The sequence below is a fragment of the Gopherus evgoodei genome, chromosome 2, assembly GCF_007399415.2.
Source record: "Gopherus evgoodei ecotype Sinaloan lineage chromosome 2, rGopEvg1_v1.p, whole genome shotgun sequence".
NCBI lineage: Eukaryota > Metazoa > Chordata > Testudines > Testudinidae > Gopherus > Gopherus evgoodei.
The window spans coordinates 255213537-255237815 of record NC_044323.1 but is presented as its reverse complement, the minus strand read 5'-3'; the positions used below and the strand labels follow the sequence as shown (position 1 = coordinate 255237815).

The 24279-nt window shown below is 41.7% G+C and overlaps 1 protein-coding gene across 2 annotated transcripts; it reads left to right on the top strand.

The window, feature by feature from the left end:
* Positions 1 to 48: 48 nt before the first annotated feature.
* Positions 49 to 22940, top strand: MTERF3 (mitochondrial transcription termination factor 3). Of its 2 annotated transcripts, none has more exons than XM_030553525.1 (8): positions 49 to 137; positions 1571 to 1922; positions 5704 to 5856; positions 7295 to 7484; positions 13308 to 13455; positions 14448 to 14519; positions 17015 to 17176; positions 22686 to 22940. In XM_030553525.1, the coding sequence occupies exons 2-8, from the start codon at positions 1592 to 1594 to the stop codon at positions 22878 to 22880; spliced, it is 1251 nt and encodes a 416-aa protein (XP_030409385.1). In that variant the 5' UTR covers positions 49 to 137; positions 1571 to 1591; the 3' UTR covers positions 22881 to 22940. The 2 variants fall into 2 exon arrangements, with proteins under 2 accessions (XP_030409385.1, XP_030409386.1); XM_030553526.1 differs by having other exon boundaries at positions 1568 to 1922.
* The last annotated feature ends 1339 nt before the right edge of the window (positions 22941 to 24279 follow it).

Sequence of the window (24279 nt, the reverse complement as noted above, 5' to 3'; positions counted from 1 at the left end):
GCCCGGCAGGAAGCGCCTCTGCAGCACGTGGGGGTAGGGGGTGGGCGAGGCAGGGTCACTGCGCGCAGACCTGCCGGGAGGGGGCGGCGCGACAGGAGGAGTCAGTGGCGCGGCACAAGGCCTCGCCGCCGCCTCAGGTGAGACCCTCCCCGCCGTGTTCAGCCGCCTGGGTCCCGCGGCCGGAGCCAGGGTCGGTTCCCTCTGCCAGGCGCTTTGCGGCCCCAGGGCTTCTCCCAGCGGGGTCGCCTCACAGCCCCGCTTCCGTCCCTCTGCCGCAGGGCCTGTGTCGGGGGGGCGAGGCGAGCTTCGCCGCGCCTCCCGCCAGCCCAGCACCTCGGAGGGACAGGCTCAGAGCCGGGCTCCGGGCACGGACGCGCCAGGGAGGGCAGAGGCAGCACCCCAGGCACGGTCTGAGCGCCCCCAGCCAGCCCCACTGAGTGTCCCTGCGCCCCCAGCCAGCCCCACTGAGTGTCCCTGCGCCCCCAGCCAGCCCCACTGAGTGTCCCTGCGCCCCCCCAGTCCTAGGATGTCTTGGGTTTTAATTACTTGTATGAGGGCTGTTGTCTCACCTGAAAACAGTGACAATATTTGTAAGGGGCTTTGTGAGCTAACGGGTGCATGTGATTCTGTAATACAAGAAATTGTGAATTGTTTGATTCCTGTGCATGACACTTTACTTTGACGGGGGTTTTGTTAGAGTCAGACTTTCCTGCTGTTTTCAGACCACTTTAAGCACGGCATTATCCATAGGTCTGCTGGGTGCTCCTGCTTCATGTGTCCTGGGGAGCTAAGTGTCCTTGGCATCGGCCTACCTCTGGGATCTGTCTCAGAGCAGGAGCACATAGTAGTGTGTTTGCCATACCAACGTAAGTGGCAGAACTTATGTCACTCAGGCATGTGAATGAGGCACCTTCTGAGTGACATAAGTCACACCAACTTAAGCACTGGTGTGGACTGCACTACTTGGTGGGAGAGCATCTCCCCTTGACTTAGCTGCGTTGGGGGGCATTGCTGTAAGCTCTCTACTGTAGCCATAGCCTAAACGAGCAATGTACCTGTTGGGCTAGGGGGAGCTGCCTTGTCTTTCAAGATACATTATTCATTGCATGCTCATAACCAGACTAAATGTGTTGTTATAATTAATTTATGTGTATTAGCCTAACACCTAGTAGCTTTAGTTGTGGACCAGGACCTCCCTGTGCTATATTCTTGTACAAACAGAACCAAAGGACAGTCTGGCAGTGTCCCATCAAGAGACTTGATACTGTGGTGCCCCGATTCTCTCTTTTTTTTCCATAAAGAGATTATTGAGAATTAACACTTAATGCAAACTGTTTCAGTTTGAGATTTTTAAATAGTTTTTATTGTGTTCAATTATGTATTTTATAGCATATCACATTTGTAAATTTACAAGGCAGCTGAATGACATTAGATACACAGACCTACTTCTGCTTTAATTTTGACAAAGCTGCTTCCTAAACTTTTGACCTAGTTTGTATGAACAGTGAGGTGCATTGCTTTATTCCTGACAATTTTCTCCCTATAATTAAGTGCTGATTTTCCTTAGCAGGGAACTGTATTTATGTAGAAGATGGCTTTTTGGGCTCGGCAGATAAGCATATGGTGCTCATCAGTGAAAACAAGTAATGTTGCTAATTCTATTCAGCAACTGAGAAGAACTCACAGAACGTGGATGCAGTTACATGAGCTTTCAGTTCTATCTTTGCTGTGTACTGATAATCAGTTTTTTCAGCGTGGATTGAAGACCTACCAATCTGTATCTCTGGGGAGCCGTTTACAGTCCACCAACTCAAGTAATGGACAAATTGTTTCTTCAGAAAATAACTTACTTTCTCCAGTAAACCACTACCAGCAGCAAGCAGAAGTAATACCCAGCTCAGATACAGAAACATTATATGAGGGTAAGAAACTTTAAGAACTTTAATTTAACTTAAACTTTAAATCTACCATGTCCCATCAGTTTGGTGTTGTTGGCTCTTAGTCTCCAAGCATTCTTGTCCAGTATATCTAACAAGTTGACACCAACTTTCATGTCCTCCTTCAGCATCTCAAACCACCTTTTTCTAGGTATTCTTCATGTCCCACAGCTACTAGTTCATATACTCTCTAGTCAGCATATCCCATGTCTCATCTCACATGACTCATTCATCTCAGTTGATACTTCCTCTGCTTTTCTGTGATGAGGGCTCATGCCATTTTATTGTGTAGCCTATCTTACCTGGCATCTGCCTAAGCCAGTGGTTCCCAAACTGGAGTTTGCATAATGTTAGAGGGGGGTTGCCAGAAAAATTTCCTTAATGACAGCCAGAGGATCCGGGGCATGGGAGGCAGCAGGCGGGACCCGGTTGTGGAGCAGACAACCCGAGCCCTGTGAAACGCTGAGCGGACAGCTGAGCCCCAGTCAGCGGAGGCGCCAGCAGCCTGAGCCCCAAGCAGAACAGGGCTGGCAGCCCGAGCACCGGACAGTGGAGGGGCCAGCAGCCCAAGCCCTGCAGAGCATGCAGCCGAGCCCCGGCCAGCGGAGGGGCCGGCAGCCTGAGCCCACGACAGTTGGGGCCGGTAGCCCAAGCCCCAGGGGGCTTGGGCTACCGGCCCCAACTGCCCAGCACCATGATCCGACAGTTAGCGTGGGCCGGCAGCCTGAGCCCTGTGATGGGCAGGGCGGCTGCTGAGGCCCCAGGCGTGCAGGTGGCAGCTTGGACCCCTGTCCTTGGCAGATGGGGAAATTGGGTGTCATGAAGGGCAGAGTCAGCAGGGCCTATGCTGTACATGGGTGGTCCCTCACAGGGCACCCTCCTAGGGATGGCCCTGATGGCAGAAGAAAAGATCTTTGCACACCAAACCAGCTGGCGTTGTAGTCAATGTAACAGCGTTAAGTTGCCTCAGTAATTTGATACTAGGTCATTTTCTCTGGAGAGCTGTTTTGCTTCATTGAGATGTGAGTGAATCTTCTCATTTTCTCATTTGTTGGTTGTTAGTATCATACTGAGGAGATTTAAACTTAAATCCCTGGAAATAATTCATTTTTAGGAGGGGGTTCACAAGATTTCACATTTTAGTGAAAGGGGTTCATGGATTGTTAAAGTTTGGGAACCACTGACCTAAGCATTCTCATTTTGGCAACATAATGTAGGAACTTCTGTTGTTCTGTACTGAAAATCCTGCTTTAAACTTTTTACTTTTGGCTGTTAACTCATTCAGTTCTGTTCATGCTGGCATATTTGGACAGTCTTTACAAGATTCGCTCAGTTTGAACCCCAGTATTAATATAGAGTTTCTGTAATATGAGACAAGTATTTGATCCAGAAACCATACTGATTTCTTTTAAATCAAATCAGAAGTTTAGTCTGCTTATCAGAATATCAGATTGGTGGTATAGAGATATGAATTCTCTTCTCCATTGTGCCACAAACTCATTGTGTGACCTTGGGCAAGCCACTGAACCACTCTGTGCCCTCACCCATAAATAAAGATAGTAAAAAACAACCTCTGAAAAGGGCTTTTAATATGTATGGAGAAAAATTGCTATGGAAGTACTAAGTATGAGAATTATACTTCATTCTTATAATAGCATTTACCTGCAACTGTGAAATAAGGTATTAGAGATTGTTTTAACCCTTTATATCATCATAACAATGTATGTTAAATGATTAGTGTGTTAAAACAGTAGTTTAAACACACTAATCATTAAACTGTTTTAGGTACTGCTTGCAGGCCTGTCTTCCACCCAGCAGACAGGTGGGCTATGAGCATAGTACCAGGAGCCAGGAAACAGAGTTTTACTCTGGTTCTGGCAAAGACTTCTTTTTGTGTCCTTTGGCAAATCATTTTCTCCTTTTGCAAATGGGGACTACTAGAAAAGTGATTTTCCTAAACTGTGTTGACTTGTTTGGCCTAAACTTGCAGCTAACCCTGTGTATAACTGAGAAGGATTGAGTCCTCTGTGACTGTAGTGCAAAGTGGGTGTAAATCTGGTTTAGATGAGTCGGCTTTCACCCAGAGTGCATCAAAATAGAGATTCTGCAGTCAGATGTGCAAATTGGTGGAAGAGTAGCAAACTGTTTAGTGATATGTATTCTCACATATATATTCTTGAGCAACATGCACCTTTTCTAACACAGATCAGGACTTTGTGTTTTTAAACATTAATTAAGCCCTACAACCCCTCTGTGAGATATTCCAACTTCCATGGAGTTTTGTCTGTTTATGCCAGGGCTGAATTGGTCCCAGAAATGCAGACAGGTATATTAGGATGAAATGGAGAAAAGAGAAACTTCTGCTGGAAAATCATCTAAAACTCTGTAACAGTGAGAGCTCTGTACAGACTGTGGAATAGAGGTGCCAGAGGCCATGTCTCTATTTTTAGGGCATTTAAAACTAGACTTTACGAAGTATGGTAAAATATGAGAAACAATTCTGCAGTTACAGTGGCAGATGGATGATATAACTTGTAACTCTACCTTTTGTTCTGTCTAGCCACACTGGCTATGCACACTGGCTGGATGTTTATGCTAAAACTATCAGTACTGAAAAATTGAAGTGTTGACATATAGAACCTTGTTAGAGGGACACTATCACTTCATAGCTATTAAATGGATTTTTTTTTTAAGAGACAGTTTCAGGGACGCCACTGGTCCTGAGTGTCCTTGCCAGTTTGTAGTTTTTCAGTTTTATTTTCTTTAAAAACTAACAAAAAAGTTGTTTCTCCCTTATTGTTGTGTGAAAGACCCACACAACTGAAGAAACTTTGAAACAGTATGTGAGAAATGCTGACAAGTGTACAAAATGGAAAAAGAGAAAAGTGTTTTTCTAACTCATTTCAAGACAGATGTCAAATTAGTGTAACAAGAGTAGGTTTAAAAAAAATCAGACAGAAGTGAGAAGGAATATTTTGTGGTTAAGGCACTAGACTGGGAATCAAGATGTATAGGTTCAATTCCCAACTCTGGTATAGACTTTGTGTGCAGTCTTGGGTAAGTCAGTATTTCTGTACCTAAATTCCTAATCTGTTAAACAGAGATAACAGCAGTTCTCTACCTTACAGGGCTGTTGCAAAGAGATATGCTAATATTCTCCAGGCTTTATACATTTAAATGTCTCAATTGATGTGGCTTTTGCAACTTCCCTTGTGTGGCTACTACATAATTCATAGATCTCACTATTAGGAAGCTTTTTGGTGATATTGCTACAGCAGCATCAATCCAAGGACCTTAAGATACATTCCAACTGTTAATTGTTCTTCACTGGCTAGGAGTCTGATATTATCCATATTTGATGGAGAACTGAAGCAAAGATTGAGTGACTTGCCCATGTTGCACTGTAAAGTCCTGCTAATACTTACACAGATGCTTAGTTTTAAGCACATGATATTACCACTTGGATGCTTAAAGTTAAGCATGCAAAAAAAACTTTTGTGGGATTAGCAGGAAGTCCTGGCTGAGCTAGGGAAAGAATCGGTCCTTTGAGTTCATCACATTACAGCTAATTGTGTTTCCTGTTGCCTGGTAATCATAGTTGTCTCACAGAAGAAATACCCTAAACAACTGAAAGCAACAACACTAGTAAAATCAAATTTTGAAAATACTTGAATTTCTAGTTCTTGAGACAGACTGGGAAGGTACTGGAAATTCTAACAGTTTGTCAAGCAAATCTGTTAACATTTCTCTTATTAATGACTTCTAGTTTGGGAAGATACACCACCTTCGTCTGCTTTGGAGGAGATCTCTGAAGAAGAAGCTGTGCAGATTGTAGCTGAGCCACCCCTGCCCCTTGGTTCTTTCACACTTAGAGATTATGTTGATCGTTCAGAAACTCTGAGCAAATTAGTGCTTTTGGGTAAGTACAATGACGTTTAGGCAGATTATTTGCGCTTGATGTGTTGAGCATTCTTTAATTTATATTTTGATTTTACTGACTTAGCAGTAAACTTGCAAATCATAATTTTATAGGTGTAGCAATGCACAATCCAAGGTAGAGGGAAGAGATGCAGGACAAATGAACGCAAGTAGAGGCTGTTCATGTGGGTTACCGGCAATGTATGTTAGTTTGGGACAGAATCTGTGTTCCTCAGCTGTTGATCTAGCATAAGCTAGGAGCACTGAGAGGGCATCACCTTCAGCTCCTGGGGGTAGGGAACACCTTGCTGTACTCTAGCAGCCTCCATCCCTCTGGGCTCACTGAAGAAACGTTAACTGGCTATGGAGAAGCTGCAACTTTTTCCTTCTTGGTAGGAAGGAAAGTTACCATCATGCAGGGCTCTAGAAGTAAGAAAAATTAAGAGGCAGGGCAGGAGAAATGGGGAAAATCCTGGCTCTCAAAAAAGACCTCAAATTGAAAAAGATGCCTGAAGTCAAAGTGATCTCATCCCTCCCTTCCCCATCAACCTTCTTTAAGTGCAAGAAATGCATAGAATAAAAAAATGTGGGAGGGGAGATCCAAAGAGATTTGGGACTTGTCTACACTATATCAGACAGTTGTAGATTTTAGTCCTGATTAATGTGCCGTGTGCTAATGGTCTGTGTAGACCCTGCTGCTATGCACTAAAATTTCTCTAGTGTGTATTAACGTAGTACTGTTTTAAATGGGACTACATCAGAGTACACTAGGGAACTTTTAGTGTGTGGCAGCAGGGTCCATATGGACCAGTTAGTGCATGACACAGTAGCACAGACAAAAAGTTACACCCTTTAGTGTGGAATAAAGCCCAGAGAAAAAAGTGAATTGCTGGATTGTTGGGGCGGCTGGGTTTTGTATTAGAATTGCCTTTGACTAACAATCTAATAATGAGAGCTATTTAGGTTGGTAACCAAAGGCACTTTGCAATACATTTTTCCCCTCATTTACTGTGCCCATATAAGAAAGAGTTGGGAGATCCCCACCTGCACATACCTCTGGGCAAACAAAATGAGATCCCTGCACATTGCACAGTTCAGAATATGGTGTAAAATGCATCTTACTGTGCTTAACTTCTCTGATTGCAATACTGAAACCTGCTGTCTTTTTCTTCAAAAAATAAACTATCTCAATTTTGCTACCAAAATTTGCGTTAGAAAGAATTTAGAGCTTGTTTTATCTGGTTCTGTTCTGAATATACAAGCTATTCTGACCATAATATCTTGAGCAATCAAAATATTTTGTCTATATGCACAAAAGTTGTATTCAAGACTTCATACATGCAGTGCAGCATGTACTTATGTTTCTTATGAATCTCTTCCTCGTAATTTGTTTAACTAAGCATTCAACTAACGTAGTGTCTGTGATTTATTTGCTGTAGGAGTTGATTTGTCCAAAGTAGAAAAACGTCCACATGCAGGCCAACTCCTACTGAGACTGGATTTTGAAAAAGATGTAAGAAAAAGACTTTTGTTTCTTAAGGATGTGGGTGTAGAAGATCATCAGCTGGGGCCATTCCTAACCCAAAATCCATACATTCTTGCTGTAGACATGGAGGCACTAGAGACAAGGTAGGTCTTTCATGAAACAAGCCCAAGATCCATTAATCCTATGCCTGCTAACTATACTCGCATAAACCCAATCCCTTCTACCTTGATTTACCCATCTATAAAATAGGTAAAATATTACAGTGGGATTTTGTTAGGTCTAACATGTAAATGCTTTAAAATCTCAAATATGGGGCTGGTGCTTGGCGTGCAGGTCCCTAAGTAAAAATCCACACAAAATGCCTCCCTCCTCATCTAAAGTCACTCAATTTCTATGCACCTGTGCTACAAACCTGTTGTGTCCCATGCCTTTCTGTGCCCCCACCATTCCCATCTCAAATTTCCTTCTGCCTCCCAACCTGTTTGGGGATCTACATCTACTGATGTCTGCCACCTTTACATGAACTAGGAAATAAGGCAGCAAGGAAGTGCAGCTTTCTAAACAGGGAGCAGAGAGATGCAGTTATAACTGGGGCTGTGCAGCAGGCTGCTGTTGCCAGAATCAGTCCAGACTCTGGAGGGCAATTGGGATTATGGGGGCTAGGTGCGAGGCCCCTGGGAGTTGGAATCCTACAGTCTCATAGATCTAAGTCGGCCACTACTCAAAGAAGAACAGTAGTACTTATGGCTCCTTAGAGACTAACAAATTTATTTGAGCATAAGCTTTCGTGGGCTAAAACTCACTTCATCGGATGCATAGAATGGAACATAACAAAAATTCAAAAACATTTATTAGACTGGGAACCCTACAATTATGACATTTAGGTAGGTAGGAATGTGTGTTTTGAAATTACTCTGAGAATGAGAAACTGTAGTTGAGTCACAACAAAATTCTTCTGCCTGGCTATTTTGTGGGAGTGTGTCTGACTAGCAGAGGACAGAAAACAAATGAAGAAGCTGGAAAGGTTTGGGCTACTCACATCCTTTTCCAGGAGCCTGATTTCTATGTCATGCCTACCTGCTAAGATGGCTTACTCAATTCTCTAGACTGATATAGCTAAACCTAGCAGAATTGCAGTTTACAAGCTGCCCTGGCCAGAGCCGGGTTGGGGAGAGCCATGCTGGCAGCCCGGTGGAGCCTGGGTCCCTCCACCTGCCCTGGTGGAGGGTTCAAGCAGCCCCCAGCCCATGTCTGTGTCCCCCAGATGCCCTGGCCAGGGCAAGTGGAGGGACCCAGGCTCCCCACAGTGCAATTCTCCCTGACTTGGCTCCAGCTGGAGTGGGGGCGGCTTGGAGCCGCAGCCTGGCCACAGTAAGAGCTGGGCTAGCTGCTGTGGGGAGCCACGGTGGACCTTCCACCTGCCCAGGGTTGTGGGGAGGGCTGAGAGCAGCCCCTGGCTGTGTTCCCACACGGCTGAGGGGAGATGGAGGGTCCGTGACTCTGACACGCCTCTCCCCGACTGGGCTCCAGCATGAGGGTGCCTTGGAGCCTCAGCCCAGCCATGGTAAGTAGAGCCCTGCAAATCTGCTGATAACTGCAGATAATTTTTGCAGCTCGTGGCTCGGCTGCGGATACACAGCTTTTGTATCCACGCAGGGCTCTATTAATAGTCCTGCACATTTGCATGACAATGGCCCTGGTGGTGGATTTCTCAACTCCAAACGGATTCCTGAGTGACCAGTAGCAATCTGATGTTTCAGGTTTCACAGTGCGATCGCTACTCACTTCACTGTCAATGCAGCTCTCATTTTGGTCTTGCTGCACTGGAGGGGTTGGGCAAGGTCAGCACACAGATCCAGGAATGTGGCCTTGCACATCTGAAAGTTCTGCAGCCACTGCTTATCATCCTGTGCCTTAATTACAATGTGATCCAGCCAGACAACGTTTGTTTCTCAGGTCCAGAAGCTGTGTGTCACCTTCTGCAGCTGCTCAGTGAACACCATCAACAACCTTGAATTGGTTCTCGCTTTGTCCCACAGCAATCTGTCCTCCAAGAAATCATCATGTTCCCTGCTGATTCATCTCTTCTTGCAGCTCTGCAAATACTGGAGTATTGTGTCCTGTGCTTGCAATGCTCATGACAAGAGTGCAGAACTGTGTAGACTCCTTGCTTCTGTTAGTGATGGTGGACAGTGAGGAGGGCCTCACACATCTGTGGAATTTTGAAAAAAGGAATGAAAATTATTATATAGATCCCTGGTTCTCAACCAGGGTCCCGGGACCCACTGGGGGGCCGTGAGCACGTTTCAGGGGGGCTGCCAAGCAGGGCCATTGTTAGGCTTGGTGGGGCCCAGGGCAGAAAGCCAAAGCCCCATCGAGTGGGACTGAAACCCGCATGTGCTCTGAGTCCCACCACCTGGGGCTGAAGCTGAAGCCTGAGCAATATAGCTTTGCTGGGGCCTCTGTGGTATGGAGCCCCAGGCAATAGCCCTGCTTGCTACCCCCTAATGCCGGCCCTGACTTTTATATGCAGAAAACCAATTATTGTGGCACAGGTGGGCCATGGAGTTTTTATAGCATGTTGGTGGGGGCCTCAGAAAGAAAAAGATTGAGAACGCCTGATATAGCTGACATTGTGGGATGGAGACAGTTGCCCACTGAAAGTTGACCCCTTGCTCCCATGTATTCTTACACAACTAATTTGTGCCCCATTATGTGTTGCCATGACATGTGCTGGACAGTGGTGGGTTGCACGCTGGGATACCCACCCATGGTGCACCGCACTGCATCGATACAAGTACTCCCGGTGAGCACGCACAGTGCAGATGCAAGGAGCTAAGTATGCACATGCACAAGCGACATACTAAGTGCTTCGACTTTATGCTGATGTAACTTGCCTCAACCAAGGTTTATAGCGTAAACATAGCCTTACTTTTCATTACCCAATTATGCAGTTTGTTTACTGTGATGAGGCAGTTACACTTGGATGCTGAAATAACTAGTCGGTTTCACTTTCTGGCCAAGTTCACCACCCCAGTGCTAAGTTTGTGCGAGTACTGCAGTAGAATGGGCTTTTTTTTTTATTTAGAAAATTTCCCAGTTTTTTAAATTGGTCTAGAAATCAACTTTTTACAAAACCTAACTTGGTTTTGCCTATGTCTGCCTGAATTCTGCACATAGCAAATCTGTCTATCCAATAGAGAAATTCCTGAATGCTAGCATTTAGACTAGAAATGCTAACAGACCTGTATCTACTGCACTCTTGCTAGCTGTCACAAGATTAATACCCTTTTTCCCATGGAGCAGCAATATGTCTATACCGAAAAGACACCTATATCACATTCAATATGAAACTAGTATTTACTGGTAGAGCTATGCTGCAGTATGTTTACTTTGAAGGGTCTGCAGCTGCTTCTAATTTTCTCAAGATACTCACTTTAGAATGATAAAGTCAACCTAGCTCATCTGTGAAGTCAAACTTTCATTTTGGTGAATGTCCTGTAATGCCATTTGGCTTGCAAAGTTTTTTTTAAAAAAAAATACACTCCAATTCATTTTGAATATACTTAACATTTGATTTGTGAGTTTATCTTTTATTTGACATTCATAAATGCTTGCATAGCACTTTAAAAATAAGTTTTTAGTGCAGAGGATATAGCAGGCTGTATGTTGAATTAATATGTAATGTATCCTTTGAATTAAAGAAGCAATATCACCTGTGCCTCAACACTTAAATACAGATGGACACAATATTGGTTACATCACTCTCTGGAATGTTATATTGTTATGGATCCCATGTTGCCAGGAAACAAAACAAAAGTTTCAATAGATTTGGCATTTATGACTTGAGATAAACACTGTAAAAGTAAAAACATTCCATAATTCATAACAATTCTGACAGTTGCAAATCAGTATCTGTAGTGCAGCTGCATCGAACGTGTTTATTTTGAAAGACTTAATGGTGACTTGAATCTTTAGCATGCTTTATACAACTGCTGATCTGACAGGGTTGCCAACTCTGACAGGATTATCATGAGTCTTGTTCGTGTCTGTCTTAAAAGTCCCAGCTCTTAGTGTCAGGTGATCACATACAAATATCAGCTGTACTTTTTAAATTTGTTTTTAAAGTAAGTTTCTGGCTCTCATGATTTTGCAGAAAAGCTTGAAACCATGAAACCTAATGACTCACCAAAGAGAAAGCAAAGAAAAAGAACTCCACAATCCTTTGACTTACATTGTGAAATTTTAAAAACCACTGTGTTTTTTAGAATTTTTGGGATTGGCAATTCCAAGTATATGATATATTTAAACTGGCCTTGAACAACCCATTCATTAGGGGTAAATAGGAGACTTCTTCTGAAAATGGGAGACCTCTGCCATTAGTTTCTGCAGAATTCTAGGTTTCATTGCAAGGAATAGAGTATCTAGCAAATTTGAGTGGAAGAAGTGCAGCAGAGTAAAATTGTGACAGGAAAATCATTTCTTTTCAGAACCCTATTGGCAACAAACTGACAGGAATTAGGTCAATTTCACTTTGTTGCTTGGGTTGGGACCCCAAAATTACAACACTCTGAAATTTCAGATGTAAACATCTGAAACTGTGAAATTGACTAATTTTAAAATTGACCGAAATGGACTGTGAATTTTGTAGGGTCCTACATATAGTATTTTAAATAGAATTCCATTTTCACTAACTTCAGCAGATGGAGAGGAAATAAACCTCTCTTAAACATAAAAATGTTACTAATAGACTTTAAGGTCAGAAGGTACCATCATGATAATTTAATCTGACTTCCTGCACATTGCAGGCCACAGAACATTACCCACCCACTCCTATAATAGATTACCTAACCTCTGAGTTACTGAAGTTTTCAAATAATGATTTAAAGACTTAAAGTTTCAGAGAATCCACCATTTACACTAGTTTAAACCCCATGCTGCAGAGGAAGGTGACACTACTTTACTTCCCCTCCCCTCCCCAGTCAGATTGGCAATGCTGCAGAAGAAGGAGAAAGCCCCCTCCCCCATGGTCTTTGCCAATCTGACCTGAGGGAAAATTCCTTCCCAACCCCAGATATGGCGATCAGTTAGACCTTTCAGACCCCCAGCAAGACAGCTGGCAAAGAATTATCTGTAGTAACTTGGAGCCCTCCCCATCTAGTATCCCATCACCAGATGATGGAGATATTTGCTGCTAGCAGTTGCAGATCAGCTATGTGCCATTGTATGTAGGCAGTCTCATCAGACCATCCCTTCCATAAATGTATCAAGCTCAGTCTTGAAGCCAGTTAGGTTTTTTGACCCCACTGCTCCCCTTGAAAGGTTGTTGATCAACTGTTTCTGTGTCCTGGCAACCAGATATTTTATAACTAAATCCTGGGGCCAATGACCAAAAGTAGAGATCTATTATAACAACAATAACTTCTACAGGTCTAAAAATGTTTAATCTACTTTTTTGTGGAAAGTTTCTCCATACATGGCATTGTATGGTATTTCTACTTCTGTGATATTGGCATAATAGGACTGTGCAAGTGAGGATGGTATTGAGGTCCTTCTTAAGTTTGACCAAAGCAATGAAAATGTATTTCATTAAAATAAGCAGAAGGCAATGTATATTATCATAGCCACATGCCCTGATGTTTATTAGGGTGCTTTTAATCTGTGAGACAGGCTGGTAGTTAGGCAGATAACTATTTTAACCTGTATTTTAAGTACAGCTGGAAAGAATTAAAATCTGTCTTCAGTACTGACATTTTGCTCTCTTATTTTGCTTATAGTTAATTGGAAGGGATGGTATTTTGCTTTTATGATAACAGCAGACTTTTCCCCCCTAATTATTCCTGGCAGGGTTGTATGTTAATATTAAAACATCTGTCTGTTTGCAAGATATCATTGAGGAATTTGAGCAACTAGATGAATAAATGGAAGCAAAAAATGTTCATCACTGATTGTTTGCTCTTTCCTAGAGTGGCTTACCTAAAATCAAAAAAATTTGGTAAGGAAGCAGTTGCACAGATGGTCTCGAGAGCTCCATTTTTACTGTCTTTTTCAGTGGAAAGATTGGATAATAGGTTGGGTTTCTTCCAAAAAGAACTTGGACTAAGTGTGCAAAAGGTAAATAATATACCCCTACATACTTATGTATTTTGTTAGTGAAAGTAGGCTAGAATTGAAATATAGGTGCTCATAGATAACCTCAAAATACTTATAGTGTACGTGCAAGGTTATTGATTATCACTCACGCTGTTGCTGAAGACATGACTTTAACTCCCCCAGGCAAGTAGCTTGAATCTTTAACACCAGGGATCCCAAAATACTGCCTCTGAAGGCAGTACATCTGTGAACAGTGTCAAATGTGTATACAGCTTTATCATCTGATGCAGCATCAGAGGATTGATCTTACTGCTAAAACAATAAATAAAACAGACTTCATCTTTTTTTAAAATTCTGCAATATAACAAGGGCCTTAAGTACATCATATAGTATACAAATACCATACTGGCATAATCTCCTAACAATGTGTTTATCCCAGAAACCTATTGGATGTACTCTGCATGGTTGCACAGGAGACCAGATTAGATGCTTGGTTCCTTGCTTTATGGTCTTCAAGGCATTAGCAGTCTGTTCAGTCTTCTGATGCATGTAGGAGTTGAGTTAATTACTTCATTCAATGGCTAATCCTTAATTATCAGCCTCCAAAGGGTGTCCTCTGCTCTTTGGCTAGAAAGATAACTGTCAAAGGATGTGGAGTTCAAAATGCCCTTGTCCGTAGGCCTATTTTAATCTCATCTTCCTGCTGTTTCACCATACCTTTTCAATCCCATCCTTTTCCAAATGGTAAAATTTGACTCCAGCTATTTATTAGTACCTTTTCCTCCTTTTTTTCCCCCTTTCTCTTCAGACTCTCTAATCCTGGTGCTGGAAATATAATGAATTTTCAAGTGAAAGAATTAATTTCCTCAGACTAGAATTGAAATTCAGGAGCATATGTGTGTAAAAATCCAACAAAACATTTGTGAATTTAAAATATGTATCTGATTTACATGGATGGATTTCTAACAGTTGTGGTTTCAATAACAATAATCTTTCCCATTTTTAAATTATAGACCCGGGATTTAGTAGTTCGTCTTCCAAGGCTACTGACTGGCAGTCTTGAGCCTATAAAAGAAAATTGGCAGGTAAACTTAAAAACCATCTGATAAATCAATGTATCATATAGCTATGCTAGTTAAAAATACAGATTTAAAATTCCTTCGATGTAAATTCCACGCAGGAGGTAATGTATTTATATGGGCATCTAAAATAACTTTAAGGATCTTTCTAGTAAAACTGTTTTGGTCTTTAACATTCAGGTTTCAGAGCACACGTGCAGTAGCACTTTGTTTTATTTTTTTTTAATTTTGGATTTAGAGGATTCTCGGGGCATAATTTACTCAGTTAAAAGTCCTGTTGACATCAACGGATATCATTTTCTGAGTAAACAGTGAAAGATTGGGCCGCTATCTTTTCTTAACCCAAGCTGGCAAAAAATATAGTAATTATGCCTGAGGATTTAGGAACAAGAAATATGCAGCTGATTATCTTCTTTTGGTAGGATGTTGAGCTGCCAAAAAGTGTATTTGACACCTATTATCTGATAGCAGATGGTCATGATTAACAATTGTTGGATAAATAACTTGCAATTCCGTAAGGACTTCTTTCCCCTTTCAAAATGTAAGTTGTATATTGCTTTAATTATTGTGCTGTCACACCAGCTAGGCCAACAGCATGATGTGCAGTAACGCTATTTGAGAAATCATATTACCATATAATCCATAAATGAATAAAAATCTATTGTTTTCAGATAAAATAGCTGCTCTGAAACGCCTGACTATTGGAAATCTGCCAATCAGGAAGGGGTGTGGTGAAGGAGGAGGTTTGGAAAGGAGCAGATTGTTTCAATTAATAGCACTTTCTTTTTAATGAACTTTGAATCCCCAATCTGTGCAAGTAATGTCACAATGAATGTTTTTGAAAAGCCCAAGTTTGTGTCTGTCTGTCTAATGAAGTACATAGTGTTGCTGTCATCAGCTTTGTGGATGGGAAGAAACAGTCACTAATTAAATCTAGTAATACTGTGGAGATAAGTCCCCTGAAGGCTAGATAATTCAGGGACAACAAGTGAGATAGTGTTTAATCTTGCAGACTTGATTACAGTCTAGAAGTACCTGTATGTGGAGCAAATATTTAATAATGGGCTTTTCAGTCTAACCGAGAGATGTATAACATAATCCAGTGGCTGGAAGCTGAAGCTTGACAAATTCAGACTGGAAATAAGGTGTACATTTTTAATGGTGATAGTAATTAACCATTGGAACAATTTAGCAAGAGTCGTGGTGGATTTTCCATCACTGACCATTTTTAAATCAGGATGAGATATTTTTCTGAGAGAAGTATCAGGGGGTAGCCATGTTAGTCTGTATCCACAAAAACAACAAAGAGTCCTGTGGCACCTTAAAGACTAACAGATTTATTTGGGCATAAGCTTTCATGGGTAAAAAACATCACTTCCTCAGATGCATGGAGAGTCACCGGACTCCTTGTTGTTTTTCTGAGAGAGATTCTGGGAATTATTTTGGGGAAGTTCTGTGGTCTGTGTTATACAGAAGTTCAAATTAGAGGATCGTAGAGGTCCCTTCTGGCCTTAGAATCTATTAAACTTTAGATCAGTAGTTCAAATCTAGCCTAGATTGGTAGTGGACAAGAGTTGTTTCCATCAGTTGTTAGATGGTCTGATGGTTCTCAGGGCACCCGGGACTGAGAGTCCTCCTGCCTCTGCCATGAGGGTGTCTTTTCTGTGCCTAGCTGGGTATTAGCTGCTTAACACAACCAGCCTTTCAGCCACTCAAGTACTCTTCTCTGGGCTATACTAGCTCTGTCTTTGCCTTGCAAGTTTGGTGCATCTGAGTCCCACAGTCTGAAGCGTTCCTCTGTGGTATCCAGCCCATGACTCTGGTTAATCACAGAAATGCCAGGTCCTCTGCCCCAAAAAGGAGTATAGTATCCAGTTTACTAGTTTTACCTTAAATCACCACTTCTGTATAACACACACAACTTGTTGTAAAACAGAAGGTTTATTAAAGAAAGGAGAAAGTGTGTACTAAAGACAAGATGAAGTGATGGAAACAAAAGGTTACAATACAAAACAAAATCAAAGCAACCCTTGGTCTGCACTTCTTAGTAGTTACTGTTCCTGTCTAATAAAGTAGTTTTTCTCCCAAAAAAGTTCAGTCTGTTGCAGAGCTGGCTGGCTTCACAGGATTGAGAAGCATCCAGTTTTTCATGAGAACACCCCTGCTTCTTAAGACGTCTCCTCAGTAAGGGCTTGTCTACGGTGCTACAGCTGCTCAGCTGCACCGCTATAGCACTTTAGTGAAGATGCTCCTCTGCTGACAGCATTTCTCCCATTGACATAATTAATTCACCTCCCTGAGAGACAGTAGCTTCTTCTGTCGACATAGCACTGTCCACATGTTTGTGGTGGACGCTATAGTTTAGATACCCACAGCTAGATGATCAGTGATTGCAATATCTTAATAGTACAGATAACTTATTTTTTTAAAATATAACAAGTTTTAGTGATTTGTTAAGAAAAATCAAATTATCATCGCTGATTTATTATTTTGTTTTTCAGATGTGCCAGGTTGAACTTGGTTTTCGACGTAATGAAATTCAGCAGATTGTAACTAAAATCCCCAAGATTTTAACTGCAAACAAAAGGAAGCTAACAGAGACTTTTGACTACCTGCACAATGTAATGGGCATTCCCCACCACATCCTTACTAACTTCCCTCAAGTAAGAGATTTAAGAATTGTGGGTTAAAGTGCAATTGCCATCAAAACAAGCAGTTTGATTTCCTTCACTGGGCCAGCACTGAGGGCAAATTTCTACAACTGCCAGAATCCACATGGATTCTTCAAGTGATTTCTGGCAGCAAAAAGTAGTTTGGGGCTTTGCTTAAATTAGAACAATTTTTATTAGTAATAATTCACTCATGACTAGTTCAGTGGAGCAACAGGCAGATGTGCTAAAGATTTCAATTTGGGAGCTCATTTAGCACTTTTTTCTTCCTTGGTCCAGTGAACATAATAATCTTGTTTTCTATGGTTATGGCAGTGGTGACCTCTACTGGTTGATTTACAATATAGAGAAGTGCCTGCTACACTGAATACTGTTGTTGGAGCCTTCATCATCTGCACCTCCGATACTCAGACTGAGGCTCGGGAATTGCAAGTGGTTCTTTAATGTCTCCCCTGCGGCTCTTTGCAGCACATGATACTAAAACAGTGTGATTTAATTATTAACCAATCAGGATGCTTTTACTATATTATTATTGTGGAATACTTGGTCATTTTGTTGTGAGAATAATATATACAGATAAAAATAGTAAATTTAAACAGTGAATTCACACTACTGTGGTTCTTTTGGGTAATGTTAATCGCTAATTTGGCTCCTGAACCACTGAGGTCTGAGTACCACTGGATCTAAGGTTTTCCTGTCAGTTGGTGGGGGAAATAGGAAGGACACTGGAGAAAGTTCAACCTAATTTTTGGAAAATCCAATCCAAAAAATCCAAACCTTCTTCATCAGGTATTTAACTAGTTCTAAAAATGCGGTTCCTGCAATGACTTCTTTCAGATTTGCCCTGTTTCTAAATTAAGTATTTTATCTGGCAGAAGTTTAATATCATTAAATCGCTTGAATGTAATTTCTTGTATTGCCTTTAGAATGTATATGGCAAGCAACAAAATGTCTTTACTCATCAGTGTACTACTTAAACGGCTTAAAATCTTTTCTGCAATACACCTCAGTAATAGTTGAGTTCCTGATAATTAACTTTTTTTTCTACTGCCTTACAGTTTCTTTCATCCTAAAAATAAACAGTATATTTAGGGTTTGCTTTACCCACTGCTGAAATGCAGTCACCTCTGAGTGGAACATGGCAACTTTTTACAAGTGAAACGCGCAATTTAAAACTGCAAAGGGCAGTTTAAGAAGGAATTAAATGATTGTAGCCATGACTCTGAGTCTAACATTCTAAATCTTGAAGTAAAAGCCATGGGATGGCTGATCTTAAGAAGTCAAGACCAAACAAAAAGCTAAACTAACAGATTGTTGGGGAGGATTCTTTCTCTCTCTCTTTCTCCATCTAGGATCTTGATGACCATTTTTTCCCTCCAAGGTAAAATGACAAAATCTTGTGTGACCTCCCATCACTGCCCGTATCTCCACTCTTCCCTCTCAAAATTCTCTAACACGGATTCTCAAACAGGGTCGTGATCCATCAGGAGCTTGTGAGATTATTACATGGGGGAGAGGGGGATCGCGAGCTGTCAGCCTCTAGCCCCAAACTGCACTTCACCTCCAGCATTTATAATAGTGTTAAATGTAAAAAAGTGTTTTTAATTTATAAGGAGGGGTCACACGTGGCTTGCTGTGTGAAAGGAGTCACCAATATAAAAGTTTGAGACCCATTGCTCTAACACTAAGTCCAATGGCCTCAGTATCTATCTCCATATTCATCTTCCTGCCTTTGGTACTATTCACATCATCCCTTAGGTTCATGACTCCATCCCTCTTGGTGGTTCTCCTAACTACATGTTCAGCCATTCTTTCTGCATACATTTTTGAAGGCTTTTTATCTCTTGTGAATTCCTGAAAGCTCAGTTCTTTGACACATCAACTTTTTCGCCTGAGCTCTATCTTTGATGGGGCCCTTGCACTCACTATTAACTATTGCTTTTATGCTGATGATTCACAAATATAAACTGTCTCCAGATGAGCCTCATCTTTGTCTCTCTAACATCTCATTTTAGTTAGTGGATCATCACCATTTCAAGCCTCATGCAAAACCGAACACACACACTTTCAAACCAAGCCCTCTGTTACCTCTTTTCCACAACAGTTGGTGCTGCCATCCTCCCTGCCACCTAGGATTATAACTAAAGCTAAGATTTTGTCACAGATATTTTTAGTAAAAGTCACAGACAAGTCATAGGCAATAATGAAAAATTCACAGAAGCCTGTGACCTGTCCTTAACTTTTACTAAAAATATCCATGACAAAATAGGTAGCCTAGGGAGGAGGGCCTGGCCTCCTCCCACAGCAGCCAGGAGCCCTGGGGCTCCCTCTTGCAGCCTGCAGTGGCTGAGAGCTTGGTGGATCACCCCTGCCACCTGTGGTGCATGGGAGCAGTGTGGATCCTTCCTGCCACCTGGGGTGGCTGTGAGCAGCAGGGATTCCCCCTGCTGCCAGGTCCCCCTTGCCACCTGCAGTAGCTAGTAGTGGCGTATCCTTCCTGCCACCGTGGTGGCTGGGAGCTGCAGTGCTCCCCCTGTCACCTGTGGTAGCCGGGAGCTGCAGGACTCCCCCACAGCTTCCTGCCTCTGCAGGCTGCAGAGGACCCTGCAGCTGCCACCTGGCGCTTGCTGGAGTCACAGAGGTCTTTGTAAGTCACAGATTCTGTGACTGCTGAGACTAAATGACAGCCTTAATTATAATCGGGCTTATTTTTTATGCTTCCCTTCCCCCCCCACATCACATAGGCCATGTGCAAAAATCTGCTCCCTTTGTCCTGATGACCAGATTATTTGTCCACAACCTAATTAGCTCCTGGTTGGACTACTACAGTCTCCTCTCAGATCTATTTAGCACCTATTTTTAGTCCATCCAAAATCCCTTTTTGCACTCATTGCTTCCACTGCCTCATCCCCCTCTTGAGATGCTTCACGGCCTCACCATTGTGCTGCACATGGTATTTAAGTGTCATGTCTTTCATCATTCATCCGTGATCCTCTCTAGGGAGGAAGATGGCAACCTTCATGTGGTCCTACCTGTGCTTCAGCAGGATCAGAGCCCTCAACATGGCGACTGAACACTGTTGACAGCCTTGTGGTCCGAAAAGCAACTCAAGTGACAATCTTAAGTGAAATGGCCCTTTTCAGGGCAAATATTGAAACATTGGCTTATAGCTCTGTTTTCCAACTCATTGTAGAAGGGGACTCTCTCCACTGCAAAATCTGATTACCTGACCAAGCTATTATGCAAACAGAAGACTGATGTCTTCACTTATCTGATAACAAAAACGCATTGCAATGCCAAATGAAAGAAGATAGATCTCTAACCTGGTTTCTCTTTGTGTCTTCTCTGCCCTCTCCATTCTGCCAGCATCATCAGCTTTCATGCCTCTTGTTCTCCTCTCCCATCTCCTTTTGCTTCTTTCATGCTACCCCTTATGCTGGGAATGACCTCCCCAAATCTTTCACCAAGCCCCCTCCTTTGCCTCACTCAAATTGCTCCTAAAAATTCTCTATTCTGCCATCTTGTTTATGAGAAGTGAGGGGAGAAAAAATGTCATTTTTATTAACAACCATTAAAATAGTCTTAATTGTCACACTCTTCCTTCTTCTGATCCCCACTTGGTGCCATGTCCTATTTACATGGTAAGCTTTTGGGGGGCAGGAACATAGGCACTGCCATACCAGAACAGACTAGTGTCCATCTACTCCAGTATCACAGAATATCAGGGTTGGAAGGTCATCTAGTCCAACCCCCTGCTCAAAGCAGGACCAATCCCCAGACAGATTTTTGTCCCAGATCCCTAAATGGCTACCTCAAGGATTGAGCTCACGGCCCTGGGTTTAGCAGGCCAGTGCTCAAACCACTTGAGCTATCCCTCCCCCGTCCTGTCTCCAAGAGTGGCCAGAGTAAGAATACCATACCACTACCAGCCTCTTCATAGGAAAGGGGAAGAAGCCCTGCAGTCAGCAGTTCTGGGTAATCTGCCCCCAGGTAGTGTCATCTTAATTCCCCTTAAAGAAGTTGAGTGATGCTCTGAAGCATGAGAAATTATATTCCTCCCAAAACTCTTGAGTTTGTTTTAATCCGTACTGCTATAACTCTGGATACCTTAGCCATATACATGCCCAATCCGTATTTGAATCCTATCTACTGCTTGGCCTCAGTGTTATTTTGTGAAAATGAGTTCCACAAGCTAATTGTGTACTGTATGAAAAACTTCCTTTTATCAGTTTCATTGTCTAGCCCGTTGGTTCTGCATTATAAAAGGTGAATAGCTGTACCTAATCTACCACCACTCTACTATTCATTATTTTGTACTGTTATCATATCCTCATCCTCTCATTTGTCTCTTTTCTAAAATACAATCCTAGTCTGAATCTCTTTTCATATGGAAGTTTCTGTTTGCCTGCAATCATTCTTGTTACTTATCTCTGAACCCCCATTTATGCTAGATTCTTTTTTTTTTTAAATAAGGTGAGTGACTAGAACTGAACACAGTATTCCAGGGTAGAGAGTACCATTGATTTATGGGTTAGCATATACAGGGAATGCTGCTTAATAGCAAACTCAATGTTAATAATTTTCAGTTAACGGGAGCTAATTCCATCCCATTACCTTTAATATTAATGGGATTTGAATATTGGTAATAGGCATGCTGCTTACTATTTTTTTTTTATTTAATTGATTGATTGGAATAAAGGCCCCATCCACAGGCAAGTTTGCAGGGCTGCAGCCAGGGAAGGAGATCCTAGGGCTGTGTGGTACCTTTTCCTGCGCTCCCCAGGGTGCGTCCTGACCTGGCACTGGAGTCCCAGGCTTAGCACATCAAAGAGCTTCCTTCTCTGGTGGCAGCCCCCTGCCTTCACAGGAGTTAACCATCTGGGGTGCTTGCATCCCTGCCCACTGGGGAAGCCCCTGCAGGAGTCCTGGCGCTGCAGACTGGGAAGGGAGGTTGTGGGTAGGGCAAGGGAGGTTACAGTCTAAATGTCAGGGTTTTCCATGGTGAGTGAAGGCACTGGGGTTCCATGGGGAGGCATGGTACATCTCCAGGTGTTCTCTGGGCTTCATCCTGCATACACCAGCTGCAGACAGGCTTGCAGTGCTGCAGGCAGGGAAGGCACGTCCCAATGCTTTCTTTCCTCGCTGCAGCTCTGCAAACCTACCTTCTGCTTATTGGCAACTTCCAGATAATGACAACTTTTTGCTGGGAACCAAGCAATTGCTAATAAATGGAATCCACTGTGTGAAGTTACTTTCTAGAGATTTATCTTCATGTATTGATTCTCTGTTTAATTCCAACAGTGTTAATTTCAAAAAAAAATTGAGTGTCGAATAGGATCTCACTCATATACTTAATGAGGAATGGTTAAAAAAAATGGAGGGGGGAAAATGCAGAACTTCCATTTTTATTCAGAACTTTTATTTTAGTTGCAAAACTTTTAGTTTTAGATGTACTTATAGAGCCTGAAGCTTATAAAACTCAACCTTTTCTTTTGTTTCCTAGGTTTTCAATTCAAAGCTATTACGAGTCAAAGAAAGACATATGTTTCTTACATTTTTGGGAAGAGCACAGTATGACCCAGCACAGCCTAGCTACATCTCTCTGGACAAACTAGTATCCATGCCCGATGAGGTGTTTTGTACAGAGGTTGCCAAGGCCTCAGTAAAGGACTTTGAAAAATTCTTAAAAACACTTTAATTAGTAACACATGTAAAAAGAGAGAATGTTATGAAATAAATGTGTTTTACAAAAACTGCTCTCTTCTGTCTCTTAACTGCTTATTTACTGGTTTAAAAGGTTATTGCTTATGAAATTACTGCAATGTGTAAGGATAAAGACTAATATATTTTAAATTGATTTAAAATATGGATTTCTTAGTGGAAAAGGGTTAAGCAAATGTATGTATAATTATTGATGTAACTCTTGAAATAAAATCCTAATATTCATTCATGATTGGCAATGCAGCCAACTAAGAACCCAAACTTATAAAGCATGTTAAAATTTATTTTTTGCTACTTTTTCACCCACAATTTGTGTATTGTAAGATGAAAAACTGATCCTATTTTTAGTTTGCTTGGATGGACACAGTTTCACTTTTTGAATGAGACAGATAATGCTGGAACAGGAAGATTATTATTCTGTTCAGTTCTATTGCACCGCTTATGCTCTGACATGGCTCTCACACCAAAGGGACTTCTTAACACCTTCCAGTAAGCATACATCTTTCTTAAGGTGGGCACTGAGGTTACTCTAACAGTAGCTAGACAGCTAAGCAAATCTGTTCTTTAAAAATATCAAAGTACCAAAGGATAGCAAGCTGGAATTTAATCCATTTACAAAATAGTTAGAAATACTTTGATACTTCACTTGCCAATTTGTGTAGTTTTACAATCCATTTTCCTGTCTTTTTTGTCTCTTCTCTTTTGCTGTGTGAAAGACACAAAATGTTGTTGTGTGTACAAAGTTAACTGAAAAACAAGTATTTTCCCCACAACTTTCATGTATAGTAATGTTGGAAAATGTAATACTAGATAAATATATTCAAATGGAAGTGATCTAAACTGACTGCATTCATTAATGCAGAATTATAAAAAAAAAAACACCTTCATTGTCCATGCTACTTGCCAAGGGTGAATAAAATGCATAAAGTAAATTGAACTAGACAGGACACTTTCTGATCTTGTTTACAGTCAGTATGATTCTTCATGCTAGCACAGTGATGTAGTGCTTGGCTTATAAATATTTTAAGTTTAAAAACTAGATATTTTAATTCAAATTTATTAAAATGCAATGAAAATATTTCCACTGATAGATATATTTATATTTTTAAAGCTAAAATTTGGAGCCTATGTTCTCTAATAGTTCTCTCCCTTTAAAGCAGTGATACTCAGACTGAAGCTTGGGAGCTTCAAGTGGCTCTTTGCAGCACATGATAATATTTCTAACAATTAGATTCACAAATCCAGCAACAAAACAGTTTCTACAACACCTCACTGATTACCTAGAAGCCAAAAACACAGTTCCCTTAAAACAATCCAGCCTTAGGCTCCCACCCAGGCAGCCAAATCAAATATAAGGATTACTGAAAATCTTATTC

Bases quoted from the DNA above. Each gene is read 5' to 3' on its own strand.
- MTERF3 (XM_030553525.1), top strand. From the start codon at position 1,592: ATGGCTTTTTGGGCTCGGCAGATAAGCATATGGTGCTCATCAGTGAAA. The intron at 7,485-13,307 runs GTAGGTCTTTCA...GCTCTTTCCTAG, and splicing joins ATGGAGGCACTAGAGACAAG to AGTGGCTTACCTAAAATCAA. The intron at 17,177-22,685 runs GTAAGAGATTTA...TTTGTTTCCTAG, and splicing joins TCCTTACTAACTTCCCTCAA to GTTTTCAATTCAAAGCTATT.